The 15996-nt window shown below is 36.4% G+C and overlaps 1 protein-coding gene across 1 annotated transcript in view; it reads right to left on the bottom strand.

Moving 5' to 3' along the window:
* The window catches only part of LOC122795518 (betaine--homocysteine S-methyltransferase 1), a 133672-nt gene extending 118073 nt beyond the window's left edge, over positions 1-15599 (bottom strand). Inside the window, exon 1 of the mRNA XM_044063709.1 lies at positions 15459-15599. Coding sequence (XP_043919644.1) covers positions 15459-15500 — 42 coding nt within the window. The 5' untranslated portion in view covers positions 15501-15599. The remainder of the gene's footprint in view (positions 1-15458) is intronic.
* Between the last annotated feature and the right edge of the window lie 397 nt (positions 15600-15996).

The raw sequence follows: 15996 nt of genomic DNA, 5'->3' as shown, positions 1-15996 counted from the left end.
GTGGGTTTTGTCCTTAAGCCAGTTTGCAACCCATCTTGTGACATATGGGTTTACATTTAAGCTGGTAAGTTTTTCTACAATACCCGAGTGGGGTATTGTGTCGAAAGCCTTTGCAAGGTCAAGGTAGGCTGTATGGACTGCCTTTCCTCATCAATGGCCTTGGTGACTGTTTCAAGAAGTCAACCAAGTTCAAAAGGCATGATCTTCCCTTGACAAAGCCAAACTGGGTCGGGTCCAATGTCTGCAAGTCCCTATATCTTTGTTTATGAGCTCCATTATGATCCTCTCCATAGCTTTGCAGACTAGACTTGTTAAGCTTATGGGGCGGTAATTACCAGGGTCCGTAGAGGCACCGCCTTTGTGGAGTGGGACCACAGTTGCCGTACGCCACTCCTTGGGCACGTATCCTGTGGTAAGGCTGAGATTAAACAGCTGCCTTATGTGCGGGTTTAATTCCTCATTTAGCTCGTGTAGCACACAGCCGGGGACACCATCCGGTCCCATTGATGCTGTGTTTTTAGCTTTAGAGAGAGCAGCTTTCACCTGCGCATTTGAGATGTCCGGGAGGCTACACTCGCTGGGATATCACAAAGCATTGTCTATCCCTTGCAAGATATAATTTCTAGGGTCCCTATTTTTGTCTGTCTGTTCATTCCACAGCACTCACCTCACTTTACTTAAGCAGTTTCCATCACTGCACCAGTAATTCAGAACTTATTCCCTTACATCAGATCTATGTCCTACTTAACCTCCTCTAGGTGTACACTCAGTATCACCAAGGCCTTGGGACACTAAGAAATGTGCAAAGAACTAATGTAGTCCAACAGTTCTCTATATGAAGACAAAGCTCTACAGAGGCCCTTGTATTTTACACTGTTCTCTGGAAAAGTGCTGATTTATAGGTGTCTTATTGCTGAACATGGATGTACCCAACCACGTTTTACTTTATTTTCCATTGTTGGCATTCTGAATGTACAATGTCTTGCATTGCATCTAGGCTATGGTTAAAAAGGACTACAAAATCAAAGTTATTTGACCATTTTGAATCAAAATGTGATTGGGGGTGGGGATTCCACCCAAGACAGCTGTAAAACAGGAGCACCCTTAAGATGTTCTACAGATAAAGCATGACAAGAAAACCTGACAACTATTCAACTCAGTTGACAATTTATTCTAAAAATATTTCTGAACAGAAAGTAAAAATGGAAAAGCTGTGGCTCTGGAACTTATTACATTCCCTCTAGCATGCACTGGATAGTAGGACTTGGAGTAATATTTAATTAAATATTTAGATACAAAATTATATAACTTAAAAAAGAGTATATTAAGTCTTCTCAACATGAATTCTGTATGTGAAGAAACAGTCATCCAGTAGTTCCATTTCTACTGGATGAAACTTTAAAAATGGATTAAAGGTTCATAGGTAGGTACTAGGCTATCTGTCCTAGGGCATTTATAAGCCTAGCCAGAACGTGTTGGCTTTCGCCTCCCTTTTAGATTAGATTCCTGAGCCTCTGTCCAGCAGGGCCATAGAAGTGATCCCAGGTGTAAATTTATGATTTCCCATCCACTCATCAAGATTTCTTTTGAAGAGGGTCAGTGAGGGACTCTGCCTAACATGGATTGGGATTCTATTCCAGAGTGAGGGAAGCCTCTGGGATATGAATCTATCCCTCCAGCATGTCCTATTTATTGTTGTGCTGAGGTTTAAATCACTGGAAAATGTAGCTCTAAGGGATTTGGATTTCATGAGGTGGAGCATGTCCATTAATTCCGGGTTAGACATGGCCTTGTTCGTCAGGCAGAGATCGCCTCTGAGTAGGCGGTAAGCAATGGTAAGCAACTGAGTAGAGCTGGAGTTTCTTTAGTTGAGCTGCATAGGGCATCTATTTGAGGCCCACAATCCTCTTGGTGAGGTACTTTTGGGGTCTCTCTAGCTGTTGCAGGTGTCGGATCATTGTCATACTAAGATGGATTGTATACAAGTAAACTGCAAGAAACAGAACTTTTGAAGAACATAGCATAGCATCAGGGAATTCAAATTAAGGATGTAGAGAATTATTTTACTGATGCAAATCGCAAATTAAGGAAGGTGATATAATTCTTTCTGATGTAAAACTCATGCCAAGGCATTCAGAAACCTTAGCCACATTGCAGTGACCCATTTTGTGTGACAAGTGGCCAGATGCAGGGTGCATGAGATTCAGAAATACACTTGCTAGTAGCAGTGCATGCCTAGCAGCAGAGCTGGCTGCAGTACATGCTAATGGCCATATAAGCAGATAGTAGTGAGCTACATCATTAAAGGTGACTTGTGCAAGACAAGAAAATGAGGGAAAACAAGATGGCAGAGTGATTCAGAAAAGTATAATGCTAACATCAGTAGAAATAACCACAGCTAAATCATCATGTACATGATACAGAACCATGAAAATATGTTAGGGGTTACCACAGCATAGTTAAATGTGTACATGCAGGAAGTTCTAATTACCATAAGAGCTACAGAGGTACACATCATTATAATTAGAGGATCCATGTCATCCAAACATGCTTAACATTTCACGGACTCCAAGACATCAGCACTGTAGACTGCTGCAATATGGAAAGTAACACTATATAGGATTTGACGGGCAAGTGTTAGCTTCATCTGTGGGCCCACAGGAGTGTTATTTCAATGTTTAATGAAAGGTAATGTTTAACTATTTGAATATTAATATTTTTAAGTAACACATTAAGTGAATAAATGAAATACGCACATGGAGTTTTTGCTACTGTCAGCAACAGTGCTCCAAGACTGTATATTAGATTCCAAGTGTTTGAAACGTAATGTTAAACAGAGAATTTTGAAACAATGAAATACTCTTCTTTAGCTATTTATCTATTAAACGATTACACATAAAGAAGTAAATAAGTACTAATGGTAAAGGAAACAAAGTAAAAGGAATAAAGGAAAATCAGTTAATACACTTATGGTTAAAATATATCGTAATCCGATAATGCAGATATAAGATAGGAATGTGATCGATAAGAAGAATTATTTTAGACACTATGTTATGCAATCCTTGCCTAGGTTTAAACTGGTATTAATAACAAATAAGATGTTAACATTTGCCTTTGTTTCGCAGTTAAAATATATAAAATGTTTTCATTTATCTTTGTTTCACAGTTAAAATATAACAAATTCAAAGTATTATATAAAAGATGGAAGTGATTAATGAAAATCATGTGCGTTATCTTTGTAACTGAATTATGGGTGCTTTATTGAAAATTAAAAATGCTTTCTTCTTTCTCCACTTTTCCCTTCCTCTTCTAATACTCAGAGCAGACTTGTTATATTAGGTAGTACGCACTGGATACTGGTACTTTGAGTAACATTTGATTAAAAATATTTAGGTAACTAACAAGGTAATCTGACTGTGGGTGATTTTATTGATTTTATTTTATTTTAGTGCAAACACAGAATCTATACTCTCTACATCTGCAAAAGTGTTAGGGAACTGGGTCAATTAAATGGCTTAAATGAACCTGACTATTTCTAAACATATATATTCTTATGCCTTTGGGATTCAAAATACATTGACAGAATGATAAACATTCTGAATATGACCCAAACATTTACTCATAGTATATATATTTCTAATAATTCAAGTTCTAAAACCAATTTTCTCAAAGTAATTAAATTTCCATGATTTAACCACAATGATACTACCTTTAAAATGACAAAAAAGTGATCAATTGTTAACACAACTCCCTAATATGTAATTAGATTTAAATAACTAAAACTGATACTGAATCATAAATTAGCACTGACTCTAGGAAAGGTAAAATTGCTATCATATTCTTTAACATCTATGGGTTTACAAATTTTGCAACGAGGTCCAAAATTATAACTAGGTCAAAATGTATGCAGACTTTAGAAAGTAACAGAAAATTAGATACTGAAGGCAGTTAAAAAGGCTACTTTGAAACTTTCAATAAAAACTGGGGGGTACGCCGGTAGGTGAAAATATATAAAAAAGTCAAGTGAAAACTGTTAAACCTCTCCCAAAAGCATTAACACAAAAATAGAAAATTAAAGGAAACTAAGCTAGAGATGGTTAAAACTAACTGCTGAGAAGTACAACACATATCCAAAGCATTATTCATTTACTATTTGACACAAAAAATGAAAATAACTATTATTCTTGAAAATACAACCGCAATATTAAAGCAAGATACGGATAGAGAGGGTTAAAAATAACTGCTGAGAAGTACAACACATATCCAAAGCATTATTCATTTACTATTTGACACAAAAAATGAAAATAACTATTATTCTTGAAAATACAACAATATTAAAGCAAGATACGGATAGAGAGGGTTAAAACTAACTGCTGAGAAGTACAACACATATCCAAAGCATTATTCATTTACTATTTGACACAAAAAATGAAAATAACTATTATTCTTGAAAATACAACCGCAATATTAAAGCAAGATACGGATTCATTTTTTTTACCCCACAGGCCTGTTATGTTCCTTATTAAATGAAGGTAAGGCCAACAAATGTTGTAGTCTAACAGAATAAAACATTGCCATCTGATAGATGAATACCAAACAGGATTCATAAATGAAGGCAAACAAGAGGCAACATTAAAAGATAATAATAAAGAGATTAAAATATAGAAAATCTCTGATAATATTTAATATGATGGGACTGTAAAAGTTTGAAATATTTGCAATTAATCTAATTGCTACTAGTGTGTTTTTTTTTTTTTTTAAGTTTTACAGCAGGCTTTTGACTCTTTAAATTGGAAATGGAATTTTTGACTTTTAAGCATTCCCAAACTCATATATAAATGCAATCTTATGTAACAATTCATTAACTGATGTAGAGAGACAAAGCGCAGACTGTGAGATCAAGGAGACTGAGCTTCAATTACTAGCCGGACAGAAGGAAAGAGGAATGAAAGAGATATTCAGCAGAGTGGAATTAAAGAGAGGGATGGGAAGAAACAGGCATGAGGGAGAAGAGCCCACATGCTTCTCATGATGGGTGGGCAAGCAGACAGTGTGTGTGTGTGTGTGTGTGTGTGTGTGTGTGTGTGTGTGTGTGTGTGTCAGTATACACTTTTTGTGGTTGAAGCCCTTGTGGAGGCTACGGCTGGCAGTCAGGTGCAGCTTACAAGGGGGCAGGGCCTTGTTTATTTCAAATCCAGAAGAATGGATGGAAATAAAAGAGTCCAATGCATGCACAAGAGGTAAAGGCATAAGATAAACCCTATTCCTTACAGCAAGTGGCAATTCTATTCTCAGTTCACTTGATCCTTTCCCCCAAGAAGTGAATAAGCTACAGGGATTTTACCGGTGGATCAATGGGACCACAGTGTGGGAAAGCTGAGAGTTAATACAGGATGGAGCAAAAAATTCTTTAACTTATGTTAAAATAGGAATTTATTTTCATAACCACGGACAATAACAAAAAGGAACCAAACAGGCTTATCTTCTTTCACTTGCTATAGCAATGAAAGGACTGGCAAATTCCATAAGACAATATGAAACATTTGAGGGTTTTAAAATAAACAATGATTGCTGTTCTAAGATTATACTATTTGTGGATTATATTTTTACAATAATATCAATTGACCCACAGTGTATTTGGGTTCTACGTAAATGTTTTTGAAATAATATGAAAACATAAATTTAATGAAATTAAAAAAGATTTAAAAAAAATACAATAAAATGACCTCCGATAAAAATGTTAACACATTGGGACTGTAAATGTGTGAAATATTTACATTTTATCTAAAAAATTAGAAATTATTTAAAATTACATAAAATCACCCAAATAAATATATAATGAAGCATTTATAAAGCTATAATTTTAAATTTGAACAAGACATTCTTCACATCTGAAAATAGATCATTATATTGTCTATACTATGTTTAACTCAATCTGCACCTTTAACGCCAAACAGAAATACATCTTACAGACTCAGGATATTTGTAACTTAACCTTGTTATCCAAGTAAGTCTAGAATGGCCTTCAAGCTTCACATCACATCAGAATATGTAACAATGGAGGTTCAGGACTTCTTTTACTAAATCTTGTTATTTACATTATATTTTTAAAGTAGACAAGTTATTTGGTTAGATACCATACAGTCTGTTAATAAAGGTATATCCAATGAAAAATGCTAGCATTTCTAACCAATCCTTTGATTTCATAAAATGAGATGGATATTTAATTTTCACTCCGTCGCCTCACAGTAAGACACTGTCCTGTTCGATTCTCAGCTAGAGCGTCTTCTGTGTAGAGACATGCGTGAATGGGCGTACCTTCGTTGAAGGTTGTGCATCAGAGCTGGCAACTCGGCACGTAAAAATCTACTGCCAATCATTAGTGGACTGGAGTTCCGCTGTGGTGACCCCTAACCGGGAAAAGCCGAAAGACACAACAACAACTCCTAGCAATTTAAGTTATGAATACTAAATACCCTACAAATGAGTTTTTAGTTTATCTTCAGTTTCTTCTTTTTTAATGTAGTGTATCAGAGGACCTAATAAAGCTAACAATGAATTAGATATTGAATTATTTGACTTTTCAGTTTTAAAGAGAATAGATTTACTCAATAAAGTACATAAATATAAACTAGATTTTCATGAGTGGATATTTGTTTAAAGTATTAGACTATTTATATCATCACAATAACAGAAATAGACAAAAGCTTATCCAGTTTTGTTGAATTATAAAAAATTCTATATTAATAATTATGGTAACAAACAAGTATTTTGAGCAATAATTGTTTTATCATATAGCTCACTAATACCATAACATACAATTACCTGCACTGAACCAATTACTCAAACTTTATTCAGGATAACCCCACAGATTTAAGTTATGCAAGAAAAAAAATGGAAACCAGAGACCTCACCATGTGTAATACCCTAAAACCTCCTTTGAGGGAGGCTCATGGGAAATATGCAAATCGCCTTTTACAGCATCAAATGTCTCAGCTACAGCTCTGAAATATATATATAGTTAAACACTCGCCTTCTGATTATTTTCTCTACACACCTAGCAAACTACAGGTTCTCACCAGCATTTTACCTTGCAGCAGTAAGAAGTTTTTCTTCAATCTGTGGCCTTTTTCTTATCCATTTATGTTTCTTTCAACTTACTAATCTCTCTTGAGCCCATAATTAAATTTATCCCATTGAATAAAAATATGTGGTTAGCGGGTTCCATTATCTTTGCCAGATTTGCTTTCTTCAACCCCTGACACTATCCCTTGAATTAATCATTTACTGCAAAACCTACTAGAAACATCCACTATTTATCAAACCACTCTAAAAATCTTATTGCCTGAGTAAATATTGAGTTTGTCTTAATCTCCCTCAACAAATATACATGCTAAGTTTTCAGATCTCCATTCCTGTTCTAAATCTCCTTGAAACGAATGAGCATTTTCTGGTAATTTAATATAGCAAATCTTGAAGCCAGAAAAAATGCCATACTTATGAAACTAAAATTTATTCTTAGCGCTTTCGTCACCTTTCATTAAAAGAACTTCATCAGACATTTGTAATAGCTCAATTTACAATTTAAATAGTCCCAAGTTGATGACATCATCGACCTCCCATTATCCAAATTCATCAAGTGTATAAGTAAATACATTCAGATTTCTTTGTGTATAAAAACTTTTTAAAACACAAACAAATTCTTCAGTGATATTAATTGCAACAAAAAAATGTCAAATATTAAATACCCCCATAGAAATGTTTTTTACCTGGTTAATGCTTTAAGTTTTAAAATACATTTCAGGGAACAAGAATCATTCAGCCCAGGGTAGGAAAAGGCATTTGCTCTCAGTTGTCATAGCAACTCCCTCTCCTCGAGTCTTAAAGCCCAAGGCCCCCTCCTGGGATTCAGATCTATTTTCTCAATAACCATAAAAAGGAAAGTGTGGTTAGTATGTTCCAAAATATGCTTGGACAAAGCATTGTGGTTGTCCTATCTACTAATACTGTACTGGTGCTCATATATCCTTTGTCTAAAGTGCCTCTCGGTCTTTCCTATGTAGAAAGAGGGGCACTGTTGGCACTTAGCTAAGTATATAACACTTGTTATCCCAGAGTCAAATTTTCATTCTAAGGAATATTTAATATTCCCTGTAGTAAATGATGAAGACGTTTCTATATATTTACAAGAAGAAAAAAATGTTCTGCCAAGACCATTTGTTCATCACCACTTAAGGTTCCCCTATTTAAAATGGGCTGGAAATTGCTCATTTCCCTTTTCCTTCTAACCTCTATAACAATCTTGTCCAATAAATCTATTGGGTATCCTCTCCTGGTGAACTTCCCCACAAGTTTTTACACTCCACCTCAAAATCAACATCCAGTGTAATCATCCTTGCCGCCCTTAAAAAACTGGCCCTTTACGACGGCCCTCTTCTGGTGGTAAGGGTGATTACTGCTGTAGTGAAGGAAATCATTGGCCAGTTTTTTAATAGAAAGGATTACTTAGATTACAACATCAGTTTTATAACAACCTTTTCAAGTGATGCCAAACTACTGAGGGAGGTTATAAATAAAAACTGGGCCATGACTAACGATGACACTATGGCTAGGAACAAGTTAGGGCCAGGACCTAGGGTGACATTTAGAAAAGGCTCTAATCTAAAAACATTACTTGAAAAATAAGTGAACCCATATATTCCTAACAAAGGGATGAAGAAATGTAGAAGATGTTCTTCTTGTAAATATATAGAAACTTCTTCCTCATTTACTGTAGGAAATATTAAATATTCCTTAGAATGAAAATTTGACTCTGGGATGACAAGTGTTATATACTTAGCTAAGTGCCAACAGTGCCCCTCTTTCTACAAAGGAAAGATCGAGAGGCACTTTAGACAAAGGATATATGAGCACCAGTACAGTATTAGTAGACAGGACAACAACAATGCTTTGTCCAAGCATATTTTGGAACATACCAACCACACTTTCCTTTTTATGGTTATTGAGAAAATAGATCTGAATCCCAGGAGGGGGCCTTGGGCTTTAAGACTCGAGGAGAGGGAGCTGCTATGACAACTGAGAGCAAATGCCTTTTCCTACCCTGGGCTGAATGATTCTTGTTCCCTGAAATGTATTTTAAAACTTAAAGCATTAACCAGGTAAAAAACATTTCTACGGGGGTATTTAATATTTGACATTTTTTGTTGTAATTAATATCAGTGAAGAATTTGTGTTTTAAAAAGTTTTTATACACAAAGAAATCTGAATGTATTTACTTGCTGAATTTGGATAATGGGAGGTCGATGATGTCATCAACTTGGGACTATTTAAATTGTAAATTGAGCTATTACAAATGTCTGAAGAAGTTCCTTTAAAGAAAGGTGACGAAAGCGCTAACAATAAATTTTAGTTTCATAAGTACGGCATTTTTTCTGGGTTCAAGATTTGGTTTGTTTGTTTTTCCATTTTTCATTTAGTTGTTTAGTGTGGTAATTTAATATCCGAGACTTCATATAGGCTGCTACATACCATCCCATCAATGAACATACATCATTGTAGATTCCTCTTCAACTTCTGCAATCATAGTAACTACAACCCAGTTCTCCATATAATATCTTCTTGAAATGCTATAATCTTTATCCTCCTCTGGAAATCAACCTGTGCAACCTCTGGGAAAACCCAACCTAAGCTTAAGCAAGGCTACACATAACACTACTTCATCATGACATGAGTCTTCCCAAAGAAGCTGATTTATTTATTAACATTTGTTTATGAGGAAAATCTGACTGGATAATTGTATCCATTTTTCACTGGAGGCCCAGGGAGAACAGCCCATAAATAAAAGAAGAGAAAATGCATATACATAGCTGAAAATTGATATCATATTACAATACACTGTAAATGCACAGAATAATATAGCAATAACCCACGCCTGGGTGTGGGTAATGCGGGATTTACCCACGGTTGGCGTGGTTTGGTCCCGAGGCGGCCCGAGGACCAAACAAAGACAACCGTGGGTAAAACCTGCATTACCCACACCCAGAAGTGGGTTATTGCTATTATACTATGACATTATTTAAGAAAAGAAATAATTACTTTTCTTAAATAATGGCATTGTATAATGCCTCTTTGCTGCCCTTCCGCAGCTGGCTGGTATCCGCGGCAGTTCTGATGTACTGCGCATGTCTACGCAATACATCAGAGCTGTGGCCAAAGCAGAAAGCAAGATCTCCATTGCTTTTATTGTTCGCTATGTTAAATGGGTTTAACATAGCGAGACAGCTTTAAAATAAGCAACGGAGATGTCCGTTGCTTATTTTAAAGCTGTCTCGCTATGTTAAACCCATTTAACATAGCGAAACAGTAAAAAGCAACGGAGATCTTGCTTTCTCCGTTGCTTTTTTTTTTAAACCTGTCTCGCTATATTAAATGGGTTTAACATAGCAAGACAGCTTTAAAATAAGCAACGGAGATCTCTGTTGCTTTTTTTAAACCTGTGTCGCTATGTTAAACTCTTTTAACATAGCGAGACAGTGTTTTAAAAGAGACTTATACTAATGGAAAAAGTCCGGGCGACCGGACCTTTTTCCATTAGTATAAGTCGATTTACAATGTGCATGCTGGCCAATCAGCGTACACGTTTTGGAATATTAAAGGGGGGGTCATGGTATAATACAAATATTAATATATATATGACAACATATACACCACCATTAAAATACAATATAAATACAATATCATGTGGCACTGAAACATGTTGACATGTTATAAGTGAGAGAGTTTATTACTCAGTTGTAAAGCAAATGTCACAGTACAAAAATTCAAACAATGGAGAAGGAGGAGGCGAAGAAAATAGGGGAGAGTGATAAAAAGTATTTTAGAGGTAATAAGTGGGGTAGATATGGGTGGCAGGAGAAACAATGAGTAAAAGCAAGATTAAGAATAAGGGAAATAAGAGTAAGAGAAATAAAAAACAATGAAAAGGAGAGATAGGAAGTATATACGCATTACAGGAGAAGGAGCTAAAATTTTAGCCAGAAAAGCTAGTTGTAACTTAAATAAATGAATGTTATGCATTACCCTGATCAGTGCAGAGAGACTGTATTTCATTGCTACACAGTGTAAGTACAGCCTTCGACTGCCATTTTTGTAAGGCTTAAAGATATCAACCAGATTTTTTGTCAAAAGATCGAAGGTGATGACTTGGGAGGTAGAGGTGGAGAATTGTATTTATAGCTGGGCAAGAAGTTGGATTAAATATAATTTAGTGTGTTGAGAGAAGTTGGGTATAATTTAATCGGTGGGATAATTCTAGCCTATCCAGATATTTTAATGCAGGAAAATGTGTTCTGTGACTTTCCAACCCTAAATGTCCTCATTAGGGTAGATTTGTTGACATGACTTTGTTTTTATAGAAAGCTACTTCTTGACCATAATTCACTGTGAAGGTACAGCTGATGAGGTTACAAAGAATTAGGATCTTCAATCAGATCACAGGCTCTTTTACTTATAAGAAATGACAAACACTGTCAAGTTTGAGACTGTTTTCTGTGGTGACTCTTGCATGCCTGTTTCCTGCATGTTGCAGCATCTCTGAAATTTATTGCACAGCGATAAAGAAATAGCTAATATAACAGTCTTTTTAAAAGTAACACGTTGTGGGTTTCAGGTCCTGTCTTTCCTTCTTTCCCCTTCCTTCCTTTGAGCCAGCCATGAGTAGTGGATTACAACATTCAGATAATTAGTGAAGCTGCTTTAAATGATCGTTAGATTTGATGACTTTCAGATTTATTCACTTTCAGACTACAAAAGACTCAATAGGTTTACAGCCCAGGAAATGGAAAATGCAGTTTTATATGACAGCAGATAGTCAAAAAGCAGTCAAGTTTAACCTAAATAGTTTTGACATCAGTAGGTGTTAAATTACTAAGATACCTTGCTATTTGCATTTTCCTTGCTTAAAAAATTCAGAAACAAGGAAGACAAATTCTTAAAGAAAGTTTTATGAGATTTCATTCAGCCTTAAAGTGGTGTGTGCTCTGAGGGAGATGACTATTTTATTTATTTACTTAATTAATTTATTTAATTTAGTTATTTATTTGACTAGGACAGAAATGCCACAGAAAAGACTAAACGCGTCTACTATTTATTTATTTTATTTTTATTTAATTTTACATTTGTTAACCGGGGGTGTCTGACTGAGCTTAAAAGGCCCTTTTTCAGCAGAGGCCCGGGGAGAAAAGCTCCTATGAGTGGACAAATGGCAAACCACTGAAGCACTAATTGCCTGAAGCCAGTTCTCTGAAAAAAATTCCCAAAACACTGTTTTCAGAGTTTTTACAGGAGGAAAGCCTCCCTGTACTCTCCTTGTGTCCCCTTAAATAATATGATCAACTATATGGTTCTACTGTCAAAGGAAAGGGACATGCCACTTAGTGCCTGCATGAGTCCCCAACAATGTTTCTTAGTGGAGATGCCAGTACTGAAAGTGAATCAAGCTTCAGGGAGATGAAGACAGTTGAAAAATGGCAAAAATAATTTTAATAACTAAAAATATTGCCAATAGTGGACCAAAACTGTTCACACATGGTTGCTCTGGTGGTGTAGAGGGATAAAGCCCTGATAACAGCTCAGCCAACCCAGGTTCAATCAGCAGCTTGGGTGACCAATGGAGTGTCAGGGAAAGGATGGGCATGCCCATTCCAGGTAGAAGGACTGTCATTGATAGGGATGCATGATCCAATGAGGGGGAGTTGTCCTCGGAGGTAAAAAACAACAAACTTGTTGGGTGGGGAAAGGTAAGTGGGTAGGTCATAAAAATATCCACCCCCAGATGGAAGCACAAAAATATCAATGACCTGTCCCAGCAAAAATGGACTAAGTCAGGAGTTTGGGGAGTAGCTGGTAGACTCAGCGTGGATGTTGAGTGCTGGGTGCTGGGCTGCTAACAATGTGGTCTGAAAGGGCCCAAAAAAATGTTCACATGTAAATGCCATTTCCAGTTATGAGCAAAAAGTAGTAGTCCAATTACATGACCTCTCTCTACATTACAGAGTCAAACTGAAGACCACTTGACTCACACAACAATGCTTGCTTACCGCCTTTACAGTCCATATTATACTGCAATATTTTAAGTAGTAGTAGTAGTTTTTGCAATAATCTTAAACACATATGCTGCAGTCAATCTATTAACTACATTAAAACTTGTTCAGCTTTTGGAAACCAGTCATTTTGCCTTCATTCAACTATTATGAATAATTACTAAACCACAATACTATGACTTTTTCCCTTCAGATTCAGCCAACTTAGGGTTACCACCTGTCCCACTTTGCGAGGGACAGTCCCTCTTTAGGCAGTTGTGTCCTGCAAAAAAAATTTAAAAATGGCAAATGTCCTGAGATTTTAGGACAAAAATATTTCCTATATTTTATGTAACAGTTGCTTAAAAACAGTTATTCTGAATCTGAAACACCTAAATGTTATAAGAAACAGAATAAGTAACTAGAATACTATAAGAATAAGCTTTTATTTAGACAAAAAAGTGAAGTTCTGTCCTTTGTACTGGCCTTGGGTATGTTTTGTTCTGCAAAGTCTGACGTTTGTACCAAAAATGTCCCACTTTGGGCATTTGAAAAGGTGACAACCCTATAGACAAGCTTTTTTAGATGTATTTTCTTCATAAAGCTATATCCATTTACATTGTTAACTAACCTAAGCTCGTAAAAAGATTATTTATCACTTTCTTTACCACTAAGTACAAGGGTTATAGTACCTTTAGTTCCTTGTTCTTCACACTCCCTTGCAATTAACCATTTCGTCCCTCCTCCACTCCAAATACCACAAATGGGACTTCAAGCCCAATTCGTGAACTACATCATATTTTACTGCACTAATTGCCAGCATATATAGTTACAGCAACTTCAACGTCATTATAGGACCCTAAAATCACTGACAATTGAAAATTACTGAACGCATTCTAAAAGCATGTCCCCATAACTGGCAAATTTCGGGTGATTTGTGAAATAGGCAGCTGCGACGTCTCCTTAGGGAAAGGAATTTTCCCACGAAGTACCTAGAAGTTTGGCTGTAAACAACTAAGTTGGGCACAGTAGTACAGATTATTTCTTCAAAACGCCTGGCCAATGGCCAACTGCGTAACTGGATCCGCACAGAGTAACCGCAACCCAACCGAACCAAAACGGGCTTTTAGTTGTCATCAGGCAAATATCTGCTCATATATTTAGCTAAAGCCTTTATTTTCTGCAAATACTGTGGAAATGGTAGACAGGACAAATGACAACTCATACTATCAAGTGCACCTCATTGTGAGAAACATTCCTCGTTTATTGCTGAGTCCATACTGAAAGGTATATTCACTGTTATGGATGTTTTAATCAAGATCCATCGTTTTAATTCAATAAAAAATTCTAAGTAAGGCATTTTAATCATCCTGCGAGCTTCCAATCTGTTAGCTGTTAAGTGTTCCTCATTTTGTCCATTTGTTCCATGGCACAACTCCACATTTTGGAATGTTGAGGGCTAGGGGTTAAAGTGATATTATTTTTCTTTTCACTATAAAAAGGAGATAGATATACAACGTTCCCAGGTTCAGCAACATTTTGCATTACATGCCTAGGCAACGCGCTTGACAAACGGAGAAAACTCTCCAGTAATGCAAAATAAATCCTAAACTAATAAGTTAGAAGCAACATTCTAACAGTCTGGTTATTAATGCGGAATTGTACTTAAAAGGAGCATTCAGAAGCCTTCCTGCAAACAGTAATAGGAAAGTGGACACGCAGTAGAGCTTTGTGCTTCTAGAAAACCTCTGTCCACCGCTTAGAGGAGACAGTGCGCTGCAGATGATAATTCAATGGTCTCCTACATGCAAGCAACACGTTTCTCTTTCTGATCCGTAAAAACTCAACTTGAGCAACTTAAGAATTACACTTTCAGTTAAGGTTTATAGTGCCCGTGTAAGTGACAATGAATGCTGCAGTAAACAAATGCACAATCAAATAAATCTGAAATGCAATAATTACATTCTCATTCGAGTTTTACACTGCTATTATATGTGACTAGATACTGCATTTACAGTAAGAAATGTACACGTAGATGAACAAATATCCAGGGGATATGTGGGGTCCACAAGGCAGAATGAAACGCGAGAGATTTTACAACTGCTGCATTTGATAAAGTGCGGAAAAAAATAATATTGCAGTCTTTACAACAGCAAGTTTGCAGTATTAGTTATCTCAGGCAACCCTATAATTGTAAGCATGTCGTACGCAGCCCCCTCCCCCAAAAACTTAAATATACTTTGTTAAAAACATTGGCATTTATAAGTTACTATAGTTACTTTGATTTAATTCGATTTGCATATATAAAAATATATATCATGATACTTTTTTAAAATTAAACAATGTTTTAAAAGGCTGTAATAAAATACAATCACCCACCCTTTTGGCAGCTTTTTTTGCACCTTCTCCAGCTGGCGGCATTTTGGAGATAATTAAAATATTTACCAGTTTACTACAGAACAACCCAGAGCCTACAACCTCCAAACTCTCCAAATTAAAGCAGCAAGAATATTCCCTTTTTCTGGGATCTCTTATATACCCCCAGAGCAGTAGCGGTGGAGGAGGGGAGGGGTGGGTCTGGTGGTGACTTTACTCCCCCCACTGTAGGTCCATTGGTGGGTAAAATGTTCTTGCTTAATCAATCTGTTTGGGAGTGCTGGGGGGGGGGGACGGGACTTTATATTATATAATGCAGTAGGTACAGGGCAACATTTATTAAATGACATGTTTGTGAAAGCGGTGGACATGCGGTCGGCTGTCCAACTAGTTGCCCAACATGGAAACTCGTATCAATCTGTAACAAACCCAAGCGCCATGAGGTGCTTGGACGTAGTAGTACTGTCTTGAGGGGGTCTGGTAGCTAAAAGAGTATATGATGGCGACGAGGCTTGTGAGGGGCGGGACGGGAGAGGTGGGG

Source organism: Protopterus annectens, chromosome 2.part2 (genome assembly GCF_019279795.1).
Source record: "Protopterus annectens isolate FY-2018-M chromosome 2.part2, PAN1.0, whole genome shotgun sequence".
Classification (NCBI taxonomy): domain Eukaryota; kingdom Metazoa; phylum Chordata; order Ceratodontiformes; family Protopteridae; genus Protopterus; species Protopterus annectens.
Note: the sequence above shows the minus strand (reverse complement) of the source record. Positions and strands in the feature narration are given on the sequence as shown.